This window comes from Simochromis diagramma, unplaced genomic scaffold, assembly GCF_900408965.1.
Source record: "Simochromis diagramma unplaced genomic scaffold, fSimDia1.1 OVJJ01000293.1, whole genome shotgun sequence".
NCBI classification, from domain to species: domain Eukaryota; kingdom Metazoa; phylum Chordata; class Actinopteri; order Cichliformes; family Cichlidae; genus Simochromis; species Simochromis diagramma.
Window position 1 is genome coordinate 1630457 of NW_024386801.1, and position 20984 is coordinate 1651440.

At 40.6% G+C, this 20984-nt stretch overlaps 3 protein-coding genes across 8 annotated transcripts in view; 1 reads left to right on the top strand and 2 right to left on the bottom strand.

Moving 5' to 3' along the window:
* Positions 1 to 4793, bottom strand: part of LOC120729451 (cat eye syndrome critical region protein 2) — a 34554-nt gene extending 29761 nt beyond the window's left edge. The window contains exon 1 of one of the 2 annotated variants that reach the window (XM_040025007.1): positions 4783 to 4793. Coding sequence is in view for 1 of the 2 variants with exons in the window: in XM_040025006.1 (XP_039880940.1) it covers positions 2284 to 2403 (120 nt within the window). In the remaining variant the exon portion in view is untranslated. Of the gene's footprint in view, positions 1 to 2283; positions 2857 to 4782 lie in introns of those variants that run through there. The other variant, XM_040025006.1, reaches the window with a different exon arrangement.
* On the top strand, positions 4632 to 15638 carry slc25a18 (solute carrier family 25 member 18). 5 transcript variants are annotated; one of them, XM_040025031.1, is made up of 10 exons: positions 4632 to 4760; positions 8326 to 8682; positions 8909 to 9031; positions 9800 to 9855; positions 10072 to 10162; positions 11472 to 11587; positions 12362 to 12551; positions 12976 to 13148; positions 13527 to 13602; positions 13714 to 15638. In XM_040025031.1, exons 2-10 carry the CDS (start codon positions 8663 to 8665, stop codon positions 13853 to 13855), a joined length of 987 nt encoding a protein of 328 aa, XP_039880965.1. In that variant the 5' UTR covers positions 4632 to 4760; positions 8326 to 8662; the 3' UTR covers positions 13856 to 15638. The 5 variants fall into 5 exon arrangements, with proteins under 5 accessions (XP_039880965.1, XP_039880964.1, XP_039880963.1 ...); XM_040025030.1 differs by lacking the exon at positions 4632 to 4760 and adding an exon at positions 7133 to 7326; XM_040025029.1 differs by lacking the exon at positions 4632 to 4760 and adding an exon at positions 7133 to 7280.
* atp6v1e1a (ATPase H+ transporting V1 subunit E1a) lies at positions 15639 to 20943 on the bottom strand. Its single transcript, XM_040025034.1, has 9 exons — positions 20792 to 20943; positions 20274 to 20339; positions 20086 to 20195; positions 19555 to 19621; positions 19140 to 19229; positions 18975 to 19043; positions 18773 to 18867; positions 17426 to 17513; positions 15639 to 16122 (listed from the first exon to the last, which is right to left on the bottom strand). Exons 1-9 carry the CDS (start codon positions 20822 to 20824, stop codon positions 16060 to 16062), a joined length of 681 nt encoding a protein of 226 aa, XP_039880968.1. The 5' UTR covers positions 20825 to 20943; the 3' UTR covers positions 15639 to 16059.
* Between the last annotated feature and the right edge of the window lie 41 nt (positions 20944 to 20984).

A 20984-nucleotide genomic window follows, 5' to 3' on the forward strand; every position in this document is an offset into this window, starting at 1 on the left:
GGTGTACACAGAGGTAAGAGCAAAGCTCCAAAGACTGAACACTTGTTGCAAAGATAAGAGGCGGTGTATTTTTTTTTTTTACCAAAAAGACAAGTTGCAATCATCTGAAGTGCGTCGAATATTCGAGATATTGTAAAATTATTTTTGAAAGCTCACCATCTTGGTCAGCTACTATAACAGCACAAGAAACCCTTTCATTTCAGTACGTGCAAATACTAAACATCACCTAACCCAACCAGAGCATTTGCAGAAATAAAGATTTAAATGAAGAGCATAAATTTACCTGGCAAATTTTTTGAATGGACGTGATTTACTCATTACTTTGAATATGAATGTAATGAAAGCCCCAATAAAACACAAGCAGCCAGATCACAAGATTTAACTCACAAATAAACTACAGATAAAAGAAAAAAAAAATATTCACTTCAAGGAAAAAAAGCCTTTTGTATATCTTGTTTTGGGCACAAAGTCAGCAAATGTTAAAAAAAATATAAATTTTGACAGGTGATTCTATATATGGAATCATCTCCTACGGATCAGTGAACTATAAGGAAATTCCCATAATATTTCAAAACAACTGCACAAATCAGTTCCTAGGTAGATGCATTTCAAGATGGCTGCAAAGTGGGAAAGCCTGCTACCAGAGGGATTTTGACAACATTTGACAATGTGGGCTCTACTTGCATTTTCCCCACCTAAAACGGTTTCTTTTGAAGTTTTGGTGGGAGGGGGGTATTACCACTGTTGCTAATGTTGCTCATTTCCCCTTGAAAGACACGTACTTTCCACTAGCTTTCAATAAAAGTTATAAGCTTAAGTAACTACTTAGCTCTTATTGTAAATTCCCCAGTGGATCATTATAACGAGAACCAAAAGAGTTGTGACCTTGGACACTTCTGTGCCCAATTAAGATGTCAAAGTGTAAGACTACTACATCAATCTCAATATTTCCCCGAAATCCGGCTGAGTAATGGAGCCAAACACGTGATCTGCTTAAGTTATCCTTTTAAAACAGGAATACATCATTGAAACATTACTTTGAAATCAAGCCCATCGGGCCTTTAAGGAGATCAACTTTCATGTAAACTAGGCGCAATGCTAGTCCCCCATCTGGCTGCCACTTCGTTCAACAACAAAGACGATGTCTACGTGATTCTCCCGAAGGGGGTGGGGATGACTGAGTGATGGAGACTGTTGATGCGCGATGTTGACCTCGCCGGTTTCTTTAAAGTGCAATTACTGCTCGACTAATTAAACAATCTCCGTGATCTCTGTCGTAAATGTTGCACATGTTAGGCGTCGTGAACTACGCTTTCCTATCGACTCTGAACACATTTCAAGGAAAAAGGGGGGTGGGAGGCCAAATCGAGTGATGAAGTTGAATTGTGTAATCACAGTGTAATAAATAGTTTATTCTGCGACAGAACAGTTAGTAGGTGGACTATTTACTCCACTAACTTGCCCTAGACAATTAATAACCTTAGAAAATCGTTAAACCCCTCGCTTCTTGCAACAAAACAGGACTTGGGCGAGCAAACAATGACTGAACAGCATCTGCGTCCCCTGGCTACACAAGCCAGATGGCCTCCAAGACAATAAACTCAAACCTCACGCCATGAACTTAACTTTATCTGACAGAAAAGGGAAACCAAAACACAGCGGCGCCGTACAGTTACTTAGCTCTTTCACTCACAATAAAATAAAAATATTCACACAAGTAAAACCAACATAAATCTAATTGGCTGAAATATTCCCGTCACGTATCCTTGACCACTTTTCTAACTATATTTCCTAATCTTCCGACCGTTCCTTAGTACCTTTAATTTAATTTAAATGACCTGGGGCACGGTTGCTCTGCAACATAAACACGGGCCTCGGGCCAAATAAAAACAAACGAGAGGCACATGGTTCAAGAGGACGTCTATCTAAAGTTTATCGAACATCTGAGCATCCTTGGATATAGACAAACACGTACAAGTCACTGTAAATATTGGACCACAAGCCGTGTCGTCAATGCTATATTCCGCTTAAAGTTTAACTTTGAAGAACATCAACGGGCAAAGCGAATACAGCTAGCTTGAGCTCTGCTAACGAGCTCGCTCCTTTAACAGGATTGCCTCAGTGTGAGAAGTTCAGAGAACATGCTAAGCTGGTTACCCAAATACTAAGTTACACAAAGTGCGCTCGCACCAGCACGTACGCAAAAAAGCTGACACAAACAACTTCTCATTTCCGCAATGAAACCCATTGGTGATACTACCAGCAATCACAATTCTTGTTTACCTCTATTTCAAAGTCTGGAAGGTTGAATGCTGTCCTGAACAGCGAGCAGAAGTGGGCTATGGCGGGGACTTCCCACCAAGACTGGATCTCTTCCACAGAAACGGTACATCCCTGGGACATTTTCGGGCTGAAGAAATTCTGTAACGTTTATTTCTCACATTAGAAAGTAGATTCTTCCGCGACGTATAGTGCCTCCGTAACATTAAAAACATGAAAAAAGTTGGTGTCGCCGTCCTGTTGGGACAGTTGCCATTGCGACCCGGAGAGCGCTACAATCTGTTTCAATCAGAGTCTCACCGGAGCTGAACAGATGGGAAGGGCGATACCACTGCAAGACGAATAGGGGGGTCCGACTACTTAGGTCGATATGTTAAACTTTCTGTGAACATAAGTAGTAGCTACAGTGGCGAGCATATTTGCCTCTTTTGATAATAGCCTGTAACTGTTAAACCTCTTTTCAATTGTGTTTGACTGTTCGGTTTAATAGTAATCTCCCACAGTAAATAGTCCCCCAACGGATTGATAATGGCCTCGCCGTTTAAAGGGAACCATTGTAAATGGTGAATAACTGAAAACTAAAACATTAAAACCAGGTATGGCCCTACTGCTTAAGTTCGTTTATGTAATGTCTTGCTGTAGGTTTTAATTGAGTCCGTCGATATTACTTTAGGTAAAAATTCCTGACTGTGAAAGCTTTTTTTCCCCTATTGTGAAACGAACACCCCTTTCACTTACAGCAGTCCGAAACTGTCGTTCAGTTTATTACTCAAGCACAAGTTTCAGGTACATCGAGATTTTGTAAACACTTTAAGGGAAGTTTACTACACAAGGACTCCCTCTATCGTAATATTAGAGAAGTGCATGCTATGGCACAGCGGAGGCGCTGAGCGCACTCAGAGCAAGTTCGTTTTATTCTGATGTCTAGTGTTTATTTGTGTGTGTTTTACTTTTATTTTTGCAAGACAATAAAATACAAGATGTATAATTTTAACGTAGTATAACAAACGTTTTCATTTGATGCGTAAAGCATGCGTAGGAAACCAGCATAAATTTTCAGCGCTCAGTGGGCCTGCCCGTGTGCAGGCCCACTCTTTGGTCTGAAGGTGGTGCTCCTGAATTTAAAAAGAAAAAGAAAAAAAAGGGGGGGGAGAGAACATATATACAGACTTTACATGAACGTAAATGTATGGCACATAATACATCACACTTTCTATTCTATAATGCGTGCACTAATTAAATGCAATAGCAAGCATTTTCCATAAACGGTGGCAGTGGACAGTAATTTAAATATCCTTACCTAAATATCTCCCCACCAGCCTACCAGTTTAAGTTCAAGCCCATCTTCTTTTTCTAAAGACAATCAGTGTGGTGCCAGTCTTTGCAATGAACAACTGACATTGACTGAAGTTTACAAAAGTTTTTCATGCTAACATAATACCTAAAGAAGCATTGTAGTAAAGTAAATCTCCAAAAGTTGATTCTGTTCATCTGGACGTAGCGTTTTGTGGGAGAAACGTTTGAATCGAGGAGGGGGCCTAAGGGTACATCTGTCACCATCTTACAATGCTGTGATTGCAGCCATTCCCCAACTCTCTGTGAATGGCACTCATGGCCATTGATCAGTGGGATTGGATCAGTGGTTGTTGATCAATGGTCATGAGAATTTGCATAATTATGATTAAGGAACTGACCTCCCAGCCCATTGTTCCTCAGTGGGCTGCTTTCAGTCATTATGCAAATGTCCTGTTTATAAGATTGAAACCTGCAGTCAGCTGAGACTGAAGACGTCACCTGGATGAGTGACGAAACTTTTCTCCCACAAAACGCTACGTCCAGATGAACAGAATCAACTTTTGGAGATACCAACACCACACACAAACTGAGTAACATGGAGTTTTAACAGGCCATGGTTAAAAGAACAGAACAGTCACTTGTCATGACAGTGCAATATATTGTGCTGTGAAGTGAAACCAACTAACCATCCAATTCACAAACATAAGATTATATTGTTAATGGGGCTACATAGCTGTTTAGACACAATTTGGTTACAACTGCTGCACATCCCTCAATAAAGAGGGCAGAGTTTCATTGAAGACTAAAGACTAGTCTTTCGATAGCCCTCGGGGAAATAAATAAGCTGATATAGGCTGGATCTTTTTAGCTCTTTGGGGTAATAAAGTGGTATAATGAGACAGCAGTACTCTGAAGAAATTGATGAGTCTAAGACAATGTTTAGGCAGTGTCAGGGCTCAAAATCTCACAGCAAAGGGTTGGATTTTAAGAAGAGTTGAGCACATTTATTCACTTCACCTGTTCTCAGTGTGTCTGATCAATGTACACTGATGGTGCTGTAGTTCCAATCTCCAGTGAGATTGGAATCAAAAGGCTATAAAAACCACATGAAACATAGTGATTCCTACTTTTTTCTGTTTGCTTTGTTGCTGGGGGGAGGCAAGGAAGAACATCAATACTGAGATGTAAGTAAACATATTTACTCACCCTTTGCAGCAAATATTTCCATGCCTTGTATGCATATAAAGGGGAAAATTCTAGTGCCTCTACCTACAAAGTGGAAGCACTGCACATTCACACAGGTGGTGTCACGGTGTGGCTGGCAGACCGTGGGGATATGGGGAATGAGGACCCAGGCGCGGTGCTCTGTGTATAAACAGTGCGTTTATTTACAGTGATGGAAAAACATGACAATAAATCCCGTGCTCTCCCGACTCCCGTGACGTGTCCTCTTCCCAGTGTTAGTGCTCCTGTCTCCGCTTCTCCGTGATGAGCGCCCCGTGCTCGCTGCCCTCTCGTCTCCCGCTACTCCTGGGACATAAGAGAGAGGCAGCTGTCAGACACACAATAATGCAGGAGACTCAAACTAAGAACTGGTCAAGAGACTAACGTGAAGCCAAGCAAAGATCCAGCATCGGAGAGAGCTCCACCACACTCTCAGGTAGCTCCTCCGACAGGCCTGATCAGCAACAGGTGTGTCAAGGTCTTCAGGTGTGGCTAATCACCTGCCAGGGCCACACCCACACACACACACCTACATGCACATATGTCTACAAGCAGGGAGAACGAGGGACAGCAATACAAAATACATACATTATAATATTAGTCCATAACTGCTCAGGTTGTTTCAGTTTCCGTGGTTGATTAGACTTCCAGTCAGAAGTAAGCTGGTTAACTTAACAATCCATAGAAGCTTTCAATGTAGGTAAAATAAGCAAAACCCCTTTCACGGGTGAACTATGGGTGTTAAGACATACAATATCTAATAGTCATATATAAAGGATCACGTACTGTTGCACATATTGTTTTGATTTGCTTCCCCTTACTTTGCAACAGCATTTTAGTGCTGCATATACTTGATGACACCACAAATAACAAACAAATATATAATACAAGCATCTATTTTCTCTGATGATCAGCACATACTTTATGTGGTTTTCAATACCACATAAAGTAGTGTTTGCGTGTGATTTTGCTAGTCTTATTCTAGTAAAACATATTTATTTCATTACTGAAGGATAAGAAATAGACCAACTTATTCCAAAAGAGTATGTGATGCCAAAAACATCAGAACTAGTCTGTCTGTTTGTTATGCACTTCATTATATCGTTACCATGGTCCCATATTTTACTGTTTTATTCAATACTAGCAGTATTTCAGCATGCCAAGGTATAATTAGAGGATAGAAAAAGTATTTCTTAACCACATATTATTGTTTTTTTTGTTAACAAAAAGTAATTGCTCACATATCAACAGAGTTGAAGACAGTCATTGGGTCTGCTTTCTGTTCCTCACACCCACCTCCATACCTCTGTGGGCAGAGCCTTCAGTGTGGCACCCCCCTCTGTAACTCTAATCCCATCTGAATCTCTCCCACCTGAGCTTTGCAACATCCCATCATAAGAAACTTCTCAAATCTCACCTGTTCAAGAAGGCCTTCAACCTCTAGCCTTTTTGTTTATTTATGTTCTTTGTAAAGCATCATTGAGTTTCTTGAAATGCACAATAAAAATCAAAGTTATCATTATTATTGTTGTTTTTGCTGTTATCATAAATTGTACTTATTCATTTCTATTTTCTACAATAAGGTCTAGATTTCTAAAAACTGAAACCTCTCGTAATGATGTAATTTCTCTATTCCAACTGAAACTAAGTCTTTCCATACAAAAGTAAACACTACATATCTAGGCAATAATCAGTTTTCTATTTCCACCACATTTGTGCTCTTTTTTTTTCTAAACTGAAGGCATAACCACAAGTTTTTTAAGAGTGAAAGCCGAGTTTGAAAATATGCGCTGATGAGTGAACGTCATTGATAGTAACTGCTTTTCCATTAAGAACGATCAATATTTGAATCAATTCTCATGAAAAAATGGCGTAAGGGCAATGAGCAGTAGCTGCCACGATCACATGCTCCTTTTTTCTTTTTTAGAATCCTGTAATTGCTTTTTTCCCCAGATTTTTCAGTAATGGCACAAACTGTGTGCATTGTGCCATTGGATACAGCTATTAGTAGTAATTGTAAGTCTGTGAACATTAATTGCATTCAGTGCTCCTGGACGTATTATGTAATAGCAGGACTAATGAATAGGGAGCTCATTACTGGTGAGCAGCCTTTTTTATTTCAGTTCACGTTCTGTGTCGTGTTTATTTATACAGTACGTAGAAGTAATACACACTGAGGTATAATTGTGAGTATTAGTCTCTGCAGTGTCTGTTGTGCGTCCTCTAACAGCAGCTCCACAGGCTTGAGTTTATGTCTAGTTGTGTTAGTGCAGAGCTGCGTTGCTGGGCTGTGTCAAGCAGAGAGTCACCATAAGAGGGAGGGATTTAGGCAGCAGGACAATACTCGTGTTTGTGCAACGGCCCCTGAGTGGCGGCTGGCTCTCTCAGATCGCTCTCGCTTGACTACCATTCCTGGATGCATTGTTGAAGTGAAAGGAAAGCGGACAGCCTGATCCTGCTTGTGGGATGCTGCACCAGAGGTAGGACCAGCGTTTCTTACTGCTGCGTCTCTGTGATGGAAGAAAAGTGAGTTTCTTGGAAGCTGTCTCGTGGGGCTTGTGCTTCTGAACTATGTGAGCCGGGTGCTCTAGTGCAGTTTCTGGGGGAAGTTGGAGGTTGGCTGGGGTTGAGGCACCCTTCTCTGTGTTTTGGCAGGGTCACTACTGTTCGTGAATGGATCTAAAAGAAAGTTTCACAGAAAGAGGCTCAGTGAAAGGCATGTGTAGAATGTAGCTATGCGCCGGCAACGGAAAAAGACAGTGTTCAGAGACAGAAAGAAACACTTTGGGATGAAATTGCTGAGGTGACATCAAAAGATACAAAATGTTGTATCTCAATGTTTTTTAAATCTTCGACAACACGACAATGAAGGATATAGTTGAGGTTTACAGTGGTAAAAATAGAGATGGAGTGGAGGCGGAGAGATTACGAGAGAGATTAATTAGGGAGATGAGGAATTGGGGTATGCAGGGAGTGGAAAAGACAGAAAAAGGACGCCTAAAACTGAGAACACTGTAAAGGAAGACAAGAACTGGGTCCCCAGGTAAGGTTTCAGCAGCATTTGTACTATCTGTAATATACACCACTGAAGCTAGACTGCAAACCACTGAACTGAAAGAAAGGGGGGGGGGGGAAGCCTGTGAGATATTTTTCCAAACCACTCAAATCTCCTCTTCAGCCTTTTGTAGCTGGTGAACTGCAAAAGTAATACAGAGAATACTCCCATTTTCAGCTCTGCCCTCCTGGCCGGAAACAAATACTCTTTATCCCTTTTAGCTGGCAGATTAGAGAGACTCAAGATGTTCTGTCTTAGTGTGGTAGTCCCAGAATATGATACGATTCAACTTTATGACTGATTGGATTTTATGCAGCCTGACATTCAATGTGAGGTGTGTCAATCCCTCATTGTAACCATGCCCTCCTATTAGGATAAAACACCAAAGAAAAAATCTCATCAGGAGGGCTTTGATATCTGGAAGGAAGATATTGGTCTTACTCTACATGAATCTGCATTTGTCTGTCCAGACAGTGGAAGAACGGCCGGGTTTTTGTGTGAAGTACAACACAGCATAACAACTGGCCAGAAGACACAGATTAAACTCTGGTGGGTCTGACCACAACAGGAAAGGAGGGCGTCCATCCCTGACATACCAGGGAGAGGAAGAAGAAAACGGTCCATTTCTACCACTTCAAAGGACACTGCGGGGTGCATTTGTGGCGTGAAAGGACAGGTGAGGGTTGAACTACAACGACAACTCTGGGCTGTGGACCGAAGTGTGGAAAAGCAGGGGGGAGAGGAAGACGACGAAGAGGTGGGATAAGAAGAGTAGCAGGTTAGGCGTGGAGCCCAAACACAAGCAGGATGGGAGAGAAGAAAGTTAGGTAAGTAATGAATCCTGTTTGTTTGGTCTAATAAAGAGGTTTTCTCCAAATGGAAGCAACAGCTGTGGTAATATTTATCTTTTATGCTCTCTTTGTGTGTGGACTGGTTGGGAATCCCCCTCCCCTCCCTCTGTGTGTCTACTTTGTGACTCTGATTTGTCGTTCGCACGGCTTGTTTTCGTGGCTGTGTGTAAATTGTTCTGTGTCTATGTTGATCCCTTCGCAGTCTCCCTGCTAAGCTGATTAATGGGGGCGTGGCAGGCCTGGTTGGTGTGACATGTGTATTTCCTATAGATCTGGCCAAGACCCGCCTACAGAACCAGCAGGGTATCCAAGTCTACAAAGGAATGTGAGTGGGGTTTCCTCAGCCGGGGGTTAATAAGCTAATCTGATTGATCTGTCAGATATAAAGTTTTTTTGTTTTATGCTTTAAATTATTTTAGTTATTGGTACTAATTAAGAAAAAAACATACGAGCTGCTTACAGATAATTGTATTTTGTGGAAATCAGAATCAAAGTTAAATATTTTCCTCCTGATGTAATTCGAACTGCACGCAACCATGTCTGACATATTTCTCCACAGAATCTCAACGGGTGGAGCAGTAGAGTAAAATGTGCTCTCTCCATATTTGCGTCTATGTTTTGATGAGTTTGTACAGAGCTCATTGGGGTCATGGTCATGCATACTGATGGACTCTAAACATCTATTTAGTAGATCAAGAGATCAAGATGAAAAGGGAGTTTGGTGTCCTTAAAAAACACATTGACCCTAAACAGTTAGCTGCACACATCTGGTGGGCATCAATACTGCTGGCTGGTGGGGCGTGCCTTTCCTGTGTTTAGTGGCTTGTGATTTTTCCAGAGTGAGTCAGACATGTAAAAATAGCTTGAAATATTCCTTTAAAGGGACAGTTACAAAGTTGGCATTTGGAAATAAAACAGAGAATCTGAATATAATCACTTTCTGTAGCCGTATTTGTTGTAAAGCCAGAGTAGAGGGCTGGGTTATAGGACAAAGGCAACATGTATGACTGTAGAGTCCGTTGTGAAAGATCTGGATACTGCTATGGCTATTTAATTAAGAGTGATTTTCAATTCTTCTTTGTTGTCTTTAAAGGCTTGACTGTTTGGCCAAGACGGTGCGCTCAGAAGGCTATTTTGGATGCTACAGAGGTATTCTTTGCATTTCTAAGTACTGTGATAAACAACACTGTAACTGTAAAAGAAATCTCACCACCTACGCCATTGTTTCTCCTGCATGCTCTAAATCGTTTTATCATTATAGCGATTACCTACTACCCCAGGTGGAAAGCCATAAGCTGTTTTTTAGTTTTGTTCTATTTTTGTACCTTAAGCATTGCTGTTAATAGTCACTTTGTTTACCTCCAGGTGCAGCAGTAAACCTCACTCTAGTTACACCTGAAAAAGCCATCAAACTGGCTGCCAATGATGTCTTCAGACAGAAGCTCTCTAAGGATGGGTAATGTAGCTTTTGTTGCTCACTGAAGTTATGTGATGTAAAGCTAAAGCATAAGTACGGCTTTCAGTGTCTTATACTATTGTATATTGACCAATTAATTTGTGCACCATGTAATCAAGTAGGATTTTCTTCAACATGAAATAGTCTGTTGCCTCTGTTACATTCTAGCATTGATACACGGATACGTTCTAGCATGGATACGTTCTAGCATGGATACGTTCTAGCATGGATACATTCTAGCATTGATACATTCTAGCATAGATACATGGATACATTCTAGCATAGATACATTCTAGCATGGGTACATTCTAGCATGGGTACATTCTAGCATGGGTACATTCTAGCATGGATACATTCTAGCATGGGTACATTCTAGCATAGATACATGGGTACATTCTAGCATAGATACATTCTAGCATAGATACATGGATACATTCTTGCATGGATACATTCTTGCATGGGTACATTCTAGCATGGGTACATTCTAGCATGGGTACATTCTAGCATTGATACATGGGTACATTCTAGCATGGATACATTCTAGCATGGGTACATTCTAGCATGGGTACATTCTAGCATTGATACATGGGTACATTCTAGCATTGATACATGGATACATTCTTGCATGGATACATTCTTGCATGGATACATTCTTGCATGGATACATGGATACATTCTAGCATAGATACATGGATACATTCTAGCATGGGTACATTCTTGCATGGATACATTCTAGCATGGATACATTCTAGCATGGATACATTCTAGCATTGATACATATATATATATATATATGTGTGTGTGTGTATCAGAATCAGAATCAGAAAGGGTTCTATTGCCAAATGTTGAGCAGGTTTACAACATTAGGAAATTGCTGCGGTAGTTAGTGCAAAACATTCTGTCATACAACGCTTAAATAAACATAAAAATAAGAATTAAAAGTGCTAAGTAGATAGTAGACACACACATATATATATGTGTTTGTGTGTGTGTGTATGTGTGTGTATGTATATGTATGTATGTATGTATGTATGTATGTATGTGTGTGTGTGTGTGTGTGTGTGTGTGTGTGTGTGTGTCTATATATGTGTGTCTATATATGTTCTAGTATGGATACATAATATCCACAGTCTTTGGCAACATCTGGCCAAACTCAGGCTTGTATATAAAGGGCAACTACAAAAACAACCAACAATGCACATCAAAATGCTAAATTTATTAAAGTACGGCCCTTACGCTATTACACCACAGAGGCTCACTGGACATACGACTGCATATTTCTGTTACCGACACTATTCTCTGTCTGCAGGAAGTTGCCGCTATGGGGGGAGGTACTGGCAGGGTGTGGGGCTGGAACCTGCCAGGTGGTGGTAACCACACCCATGGAGATGCTAAAGATCCAGTTACAAGATGCAGGAAGGCTCGGTGAGGTCTTTACTGGATTTAATATTAAACTAGCGGGAAACATTTCTCAGAGATTATTATATATAACCAAATACATCTGGACTATAAATTGGAACAAAGTCTATATGGAGAGCATCACGCAGTTGTTGCAGATTTATTAGCTGCACATACGTGATGCAACACCCCCCATTCCTCTAAATCCTAAAGTGGCTCTATTGGAATGAGAGCTGATGACTTATGGAGGCCATTTGAACACATGTAGTGTTGTACTGCTTGAAGAAGCCATCAGAAGATATGTATATTGTTATCAAAAAGGGATGTACATGTTCAGCAGAAATACTCAGGTAGGGTGCAGCACTTAAAATATGCTCAATTGTTGCTAAGGCAACATTTTTCCAATCTTCTGCTCTCCAATTCTGGTGAGTCTATGTGTAGTGCAGCCTAAGATTCAGGTGTTCTTGGTTTTCCCTAGCAGATTTAAGTTACTGTTGCTTGAAACAGCCTGACCATTCTGCAGACCATGTCTACATCCCATAATGCACTGAGCTGCTGTTATGTGACTGGCTCATTAGAAATTGACATAATAAAGTGTCTGGTAAGTGTAAGAGGATGTGATGAGGATACAGTAAAGCATGTCATGTCATTTCAGATATTGTTTGTTGATTGATGAATTGTGCATTCAATGACAAACCCAAAGATGTGCTTATTAACAAAAATCATTTACAGCATCACTGTTGCAGCATTACAGTAGCCTCCATGTGTTTTCTTAACTGGGGAAATCTGTTTATCCATTAGCTGCACAAAGGCCAATGGCAGCTCCAGCACAGGCTGCTGCTCCTGGGCCAGCCCCATCGCTGGTGGCCCCCTCTTCACAAGCCCAATCAACCCCACCACCACGACCCTCAGCCACAGGCATCACCATGGAGCTGCTGAAGACTCGTGGCCTAGCTGGTCTCTACAGAGGGGTAGGAGCCACCTTAATGAGGTAACGCACACCCATAAATAAGTAAATGAAGTAGTCACTGTGACCATTTTAACAACATTCTGTTCACATTAAATATCAATTCAAATAAGTCATTTTCCAACTTTTCAATTACTTTGAATAAGGAAAACACCTCTATTGCATTTTTTCATATATATCCATTACCCTATGCTTCATGTTGAAGGCTGCCATACACAAATGTTTAAAGGACACAGTCTCTTCCTTTTAAAGTGTTCAAATGAGCTGCTTTTAGTTTTTAGATTTTGCATAACTCGTACTGCGGTTGTTGTCTGTGACATCTCTGCTAATCAACACTAATCAATAGATTCCTGCAGCTATGTCTGTCTGCTATGCTGCAGTTTAACAGGTTCATGTGTCTCCCGTGACCCAGTCATATTTTTTCCCCACTTATCCTCTTATCTTTCAGGGATGTCCCCTTCTCTATGATCTACTTCCCCCTGTTTGCCAACCTTAATGCCCTGGGCCGGGAAAGTGCAAGTGGGCAGGCTGATGTGCAGGCCCGGGCACCGTTCTGGCAGTCCTTTGTGGCAGGCTGCTCCGCTGGCTCAGTGGCAGCTGTGGCAGTTACACCGCTGGATGGTGAGTGGGAGTCAGATACGAGTATATACCTTCTTCATGTTGCAATACTTCACTCCAATATAATATTTATCTTATTAGACAAGACTATTTTACTTACATTATAATTATTTATGTTAATGCAAGTGTGCAACAGATTCACATAATAAAGTTTATAAGAAATCAAATACAACCTTGTTAATTTTAACACATTCAGAGTTTGGCTGCCTCATTTGTTCTGGTATCAGCACCGGCTTATAAATGCCAAATTTTAGCCAATTATCTAAGATGTAAACTCAGCATCAGATCTGTATGTCTATCACTCTATCTATAAAATGTCTTGTTAGTCTAATTAGTTAAATACTTCTACTAAACTTAAGTTTCTTCCAAACACCCAAACAGTAATAAAGACCCGTCTGCAGACCTTGCAGAAAGGTGCCGGGGAGGATACATACAGAGGAATTCTTGACTGCACAACGTAAGCTTATAATGCCACATCTGCTTCCACAATAGTTTTTATAAGCGTAACCAGCCCAGTAACACTGCCTTTCTTGTATTTCTTGCCTTTTCCTCTCTGATCCCTTCGCAGGCGCATCATGAGGCGAGAGGGTCCATCAGCATTCCTGAAGGGTGCGACCTGTCGTGCTTTAGTCATTGCTCCTCTTTTTGGCATTGCCCAGGGTGTCTACTTTCTTGGGGTAGGGGAGACAGTACTAGGGTTGTTGGGATAGCAATGCTAAGTACCAGTGGCAGCAGTCGTGTTGTTTCTGTGCAGATAATATGCTGCTTTTGTTACTCAGTGAGCAGAGAAAACAGAGACAGAGGAGAAATACAGCCACAATCCACTAACCAAAGGAAGAGCAATAGTCAGAATATGCATGAAAGAAGCTTCATTTACTAATATGTGGACTACCGGGTTCACACTAATGTTTCTCTAGGTTTTCACTTGCCGTAAGCAGGATTCTGTAGGTTAAGCAAGGTCCTTTGTATGTGTATGATTAATGTGAGGATTGTGTCCCAAGCTGGCCTGGTTATCCCAGGGTAGTTCCTGCCAATATGCCTGGGCTTAGTCCTTTCACCTGAGAGAGATCTGTTCCTTTCTGGGACAATTGGTGCATGTTGTTTGAGCCTGCTAACTCAAATGCCAGCCAATCCAACAGTTTCTTTGGCCTGTGCATCAACTTTTTAAGAATGTCTCCTTTCAAGCTTCATCTAAAAACCCTTTACAGACATGGAATATACAACATCGCTGGCCTCACTCTTTTTTTTTAAAGAGAGTGCATTACCATATGGTTTTATAGTCATGTTTCTCATGGGTTCACATACTCACAGAGATGGCAGAGAAATCCTGTAGTACATCCCAGTACGTACAAATGGATGAAGGGGAAATGAGTACATAATTTCTGTATTATCTTAAAGGAAGTCTAATTACACTTTTGAATATTCTCACCATTTGTTTTGACATAAAGCAGGGCCCCTTGCACACACACTTGGCGACGGAGATTTTTCATTGATTGGAGAAAATTTAAACAAAATAAATCAATTAAAAAAACTGTTTTAAAGGGCATTGTCCAGTGAACTAAGGAACTCACAAACTCTTAATGTGACAGCATGTATTTGCAGTTGTGCTTTATTGAAATTAATATAAAAATGCAACAAATCCCACAACTTTTCAGGAATAACCCACTAGGATGCTTAATCAGGCATCATGTGGTCAGACTGATGAAAAGCAGCACCTGTCTTAACAGGGTCTTAATGATATATGATGTCAGAGTCTAAACTGCCAATCACTCAGACATCAATGTTTTTCTCTTAAAACGGGGCTCCATATCCTTCTTCCTACTGTTAAGTATCCCTTGTACTCGAGTAATCTTGGAATCTTTCACTGGACTTAAAGGTGCCGCCTGCCAGTGTCTCTGAGGTCATTACTTAATCTGATGGTAATGCTTTAATCGCCGCATTAGCATACAATATACACTAACAGACTGCTCACTTCCTGCTCGAGAGCAACCGCAAAACCACGATCCCACAGGCTTAACGTCCTCTTCTCCGCAGCTTGCAACGGTTTAAATAAAACCTTGCTGTCGCCTTGGATTCCTTTTACCGCTTAGTTAGTTATACATAAGACGCTTCAGTGTACGCACAATAACTAAAGAAAATGCAATTAAGGCCTTATGACAGCTGGTAGTTTCGAAAGCATAAAAACTTTAAGTCTTAAATAAGTGGAACTGGTTGTGTTGAAATATTGTTTTGGTACTCGAGTCCAATTTTAGCAAAAGACAGCTGTAATCGTTAGACCCATGGAGGGAGTATGGCAACTTGTCTGGCCAACAGTTTGCCATTACTGAATCCCACTGGATGCCACTAAAAGGTTTTGTTTTTTACATTTTTAATGCAAGACACATTTTGATGTGGATACTCTATATAGGTTCCTACATTTTCCTCATTGTAGAGTGAACATAGCCTGAGTAAAGTGTATGTTTACAAGCTGTAAATAAAGATATCTCATACATGTTCCTTTCTCATGTCACTTTAATTGATACCTTGGTATATTATTACCTTGAGAACAATGCTAAGCAACTCTGTGTACGCACGCACGCACGCACGCACACACACGCACGCACACACACACACACACACACGCCTGTATCTTTGGTTTAAATATGCAGCTTGCTCAGTTTACTCAAACTGAAACGACTGAAGACAAACATCTGTAATGTCATTAGAACATTGAGTCCTTTTAAGAGAAGATGAATAGAGGACATTTCAAAGTAAGAGCACTTGCTGAATTGTTATTTAGTCCATTAGTATTTAGAACTATATAAACACTCCCTTTGGATCTCAGTAACGGCAGATGGTTGGAGACTCTTGGGTTTTATGGTGATGCTCTGTCATCACCATAAACGTTCCACCTGTGCCCTCTTCATGTCCACAGTTAATCCAAGAACTTGCGATTGGGGTTGGCACCAAACAGATTCATTCTGACTTCAGGCATCATCTGTCAAGAATAGAATCAAGATAGTAAGGATATAAATCACAACCATTTTTTTTTGGCCACAGCATTCAAACATTGTTACAATTGTTACAGTTCAGTATTTGATATTCCTTTCCAGCTGTAAGAACACAAAGTTTGTCATTTGATTTTTTTGCCACTGTCTAAAAATGTTAAATCTCGTTTCTGGCATATATACTCATTTTGAATTCAATCAATTTTTTTTCTATTTCAATCCCTGATATGTTGCCCTTCTACCAAAAAGGCTTTAAATGACCTGCAAATAAATGCACTCTGTCATTGTTTGCATTTTAAACAGCATCCCAAGTTTCTAAGTAACTATTAAATTTCTTAAAAACATCATTGCACATTCATTCATTGCACTCTTTGTTTACATTTTACACAGGATGCCAGATTTCTAAGTATCCATGTAGTTTCCTAAAAACATCCAATGACAGAGTGGAATAATATGCACTCTGTCATTGTTTACATTTTACACAGCATCCCAAATTTCTATGTAACTATGTCATTTCTGTGGCTCCTGTTCTGATCAAGGCCAACAAGTGCGAGTGCACATCCCATTTATCTTTAAGCTTTTTCCACCTGGATGTGTAAGATCATTTGTACTGAATCTCTGTGAAAAGACAAAGGACTGCTCTAGACCACCCACGTCTCATTCCACAGCCCACTTTGATCTTAAGTGGGTCAGACCAGTGAAATTCTCCTTTCTGTGATTTTAAAGAAGTTTAACTACATATATTAAGATATCTTAAGGACTAAATAAAGGTTAGGGGAGGTCAGCTTTTAAAACTCCAAAGCCATGGGCTGATTCCGGCTCTCCGGGTCTTACATTTGATGCTTCTGGTCTAGACCATTTGGGCCTTTAGAGAATCTTAAAATTATTTTTCTAATACCTATACATTAATAATACAATTGTTGCAGAAAATACTCAAAAGACCTTACTCCTGAACAAAGCTGAATAATTTACGAACATAAATCAGCAGTGACTGTAATTACTACACATTTGATTTCACAGCTTTACTCTAAAAAAAGGAACCAGTTTTTGCGTTATTGACACGATGGCAACATTGAATACTCAAAGCAAGTTTAAATATAGTAAATCTGTTGTTAGCATGACAGTCTAGTCTTAATGATTAAATTGATTTTTCTCTGTCAGCTCTCCACCCTTCAGCGAATTAGATCCACTGGAAAGCAAGTTGGGCTCTGCTGCCCTCCACAGGCAAACAGCAGCTACTGCAGTGATCAGCAGAAGATTTGGATGTGAGGTATATCATCGAAGTTACTTTACCTGTTGTGCAATGAGTTCTAGCCTGCTCTCCAAAGTGTTGGAAACCTTGATCTTCCCATTCTCATTATACACCTCGATTCCTCCACAGCTGTTAAGATAAAATGAAATGTCTAGTTTAAGTCTTGATGCATGCTCAATCATCCAGGTAAGTAAATCCCAAAAGGTTGATTCTGTTCTGTTCATCACAGCCTATTGTTCATTCAGTGGTGTGAGTTTCAGTCATTGTGCAAATGTCCTGTTTATAAGGTTGGGGAAACCTGCAGTGAGCTGAGACTGAAGAAGTCACCTGGATGAGTGACGAAACGTTTCTCCCACTGAAAGCGTCCAGATGAACAGAATCAACCTTTTGGGATGTCTAGTGTAAGGTTCAAAGTTCAAACCAAGCATCAGAATGTGGTGTGGTTGTGGTGCCAGGCATGCTGGACTGAGCATTTCACAGATGTCTGATCTACTGATCAGAAGTTGAGCAGTATGTGGATCTTTCCACATAACCATCTGTAGGGTTTATAGATCCGATGAGCAGCAGTTCTCTGGGTGATAGTATGTTGCTGATGCCAGAGGTAGGACGAGAACTGATTTGAGGTGATAGGAAGGCAACAGTAACTCAAATAACCACTAGTTAACAAAAAGAGCACCTCCAAACACACAACATGTCAAACCTTGAAGCAGATGGTCTACACACCAGGGCCCCTCCTGTCAGCTAAGAACAGTAAACTGAGGCTATAATTTGAGCGGGCTCACAAAATTAGATAACAGAGGTTTGTGAAATGTTGGCTGGTTTGATAGGGTCACAGTGCGGTAAAAACAACATGAAAGCATGGCCACGCATCGGTGCTTCAGGCTGCTGGTGGTGCAACGGTGTGGAGGACATTTTCTATAAATGAGCCACAGTATACGCCTGAGCATCTTTGCTGAGCATGTCCATGCCTTTATGACCACAGTAACCGCTGCTCGCAGCAGGACAATGTGCGATGTCACAAAGCTCATATCCTCTAAGAATGTGTCCACGGTACTCAAATGGCTCCGACAGTCACTAGATTATAATCCACTGAAATACGGTTAAACGGGAAGTTTGCATCATATGATCTCTAACAACTATGTGACGACATCATGTCAACGTGGACCAAAAGGTCTGAGGAATGTTCCAACACCTTGTGGAGACTACTCCACAAAGACAAAGTTGTTCCAACCCCCAAAGTCAAACTAAAGCTGAGCAATGACTACAGTGTGTTTGTCATATTTGATTAAAAATGCAAAAATTCCTGCATCTAAATCTTGACAATACAAAATAGATAATCTGTAACAATCACATGACCTCCTTCTTTCTGAAGAATTGAATCATCTTACATCTGAGCTGGAAGAAAACGTTCCTTGTCGATTTTGACAGTTATATTACTCTTCACCGCCTCTTTGTAGATCGGGATGTTCTTATTGACTGCAGCCTGTTTGGTAATAAAGAGAGAAAACAACTATGTTTTATTGTGCATTTGACAAAAGAGGCAGATGGCCTGTTCCTTCTTTTCTAAATAACTAGTCAGAACAGCTTCACCTGAACAAATTCAACATCCTGCGGTCGGCAGCGAATGGTAACCTTAGGCTCCAGCAGTCGGTAGAATCCCTGAAACATTAAAAAAAGCTCACTTTTTAAATATAGAAAACTGAATAATATATTAACAGTTGGTTTGCAATCATAGATTACAATGGTAGATTATACCTGAAGCACTAGGCCCTCCAACAGACTGGAGTACTTAGCAGGGTCCTTAGCAATCTCTGCAAGTCTCCGACGGGCCTCGTTTAACAGATCCTGCGACAAAAACAGGCAACTGGATACATTAGAAATTGATATACGACTCATGAATTATGGTACGCAAAATCATATTTATCTTGCATTTGAGCAGTTTTTACAAATATTTAACTGGAACGTGTCTTTTTCACTGTACTGGAGTAGTGAAGGTCAAGTAGAGGACACAACATTTACACATTATTTCCATGTGTGAATACGTGCACAACAATTTAGTGCAAGAATGAAAGCTAATCATGGAAACAAATTCAAATTCATCATTAAAGTTATGATGAATTTGAATAGAGGAGGTTTCCAGTGGACACAGAAATGAGCATTCATCGCTCACCGTGATCATGTCGTCTCGGGCCTTCAGCACCTTCAGCCTGGCTTGGTTCATCATGTTGGATCTCTGGCTGTGGAGGGTGTTGATTATACAGATTAATTCCTTTTATCAGAGATATTCTTCAAGCAAAATTCCTGCCTGAACCAAATATGATTTTATTTTGAACTTTTTAGAGTTGTCATTTTCTCTTCTTCAGAGTTGTTGGGCCAGAATTGATTAAATCTGTTTATGCTGCTTCCTCGTTGGTTAGTTCAATGGATGCCTAACAAGCTATCAGAAGATCAGTCACTGCCTCAGAAAGACAGCGTTTACTCATGAGATGTGAGATTGCAGAGTGTCAGATCTGTAAGTGTTTGAAGTGTGGGATAAACAGCGACAAAAAGCGTCTTACAGAAACAGTCAAACCGATGGGACAGCGGAGCTAAAAACAAGAACGTAAGGCGTGCTGTGGTGTACCATTTCCAAAGGCTAACTAAATTTTCTTTTGATGAATGCATTCCTATTTGTGCAGTTTGAGTGACCACTCTTTCTCACATCTTCTTATGCTGCTCAATTTGCTTTTCCTTCTTCTCATAGTACTCCATGATTTTCAGCCGCTGAGTCTGCACCAGACGACCTTTCTCAATGTTGAACTCTTCCTCCGCCTGTGTAAGAGAAGATTCATTAAATCAGTGGTCACTATGACAAAACACAAGACTGACAGGCAGAAGAGCTTCCGTTACCTTTGCATCAATTTCCTCAACTTTCTCATTGGCCTCTTGCTCAATGAAGGCCATCATGTGCTTAATCTGCCATAAGAAACACAAAAAGCAGCTGGTTCAAGTTTAGATCTCTGACAATGTGCATCCTTTATGTGTCTGTCTGTTTTTTTCTGAATGATACAAAAACATGCGCACACACTTTTACAGTTTTACTAAAACTGATAGTTTAGCATTAGAAAGGTGACCAAATTTCATTATTTACTGCAATGAGACCAACTTGACTTGCATTAATGGCAATGTTAGCATTTAGGCATTAACTTTAACTTTGCACCCGTCATAATGTAAACTGCCACCGACAACCAGAACTAAATGAATTGCGGCGTTGCCTTAAATGTTAAACATAGTGCGAAATAATGATTAACAGCGGGACAGTGCTGCAGTCCACGTATCGGCCCGTTAACTGAGATTATGTATGTTTACCGTAAGTTACAACAGTCGTCAGTGGGATTGACGTGGTTTAACTTGTCCATAAAGTTTACCTGTTTCTGTACGTCAGCGTCGGTGAGCGCCATGGCTTTTCTCAGTTACGTTTATTGTCTCTTTGGAGTCTGTCAAACTAACTGTCTCCGTCACTTTTACCGTCCACTGAAGCACAAACAGTTTGGGGTGAAAATGCGGTTTGGCTTTCGTGGTCGAGCTGACCACTGGAGGTAAAATAGAACTTCCGGTCTG

Bases quoted from the DNA above. Each gene is read 5' to 3' on its own strand.
- atp6v1e1a (XM_040025034.1), bottom strand. From the start codon at position 20,824: ATGGCGCTCACCGACGCTGACGTACAGAAACAG. The intron at 19,230-19,554 runs GTGAGCGATGAA...TTTTTGTCGCAG, and splicing joins CCCGAGACGACATGATCACG to GATCTGTTAAACGAGGCCCG. The intron at 18,868-18,974 runs GTGAAGCTGTTC...ATTACCAAACAG, and splicing joins AGGATGTTGAATTTGTTCAG to GCTGCAGTCAATAAGAACAT.
- slc25a18 (XM_040025031.1), top strand. From the start codon at position 8,663: ATGGGAGAGAAGAAAGTTAG. The intron at 10,163-11,471 runs GTAATGTAGCTT...CTCTGTCTGCAG, and splicing joins CAGAAGCTCTCTAAGGATGG to GAAGTTGCCGCTATGGGGGG. The intron at 11,588-12,361 runs GTGAGGTCTTTA...TTTATCCATTAG, and splicing joins ACAAGATGCAGGAAGGCTCG to CTGCACAAAGGCCAATGGCA.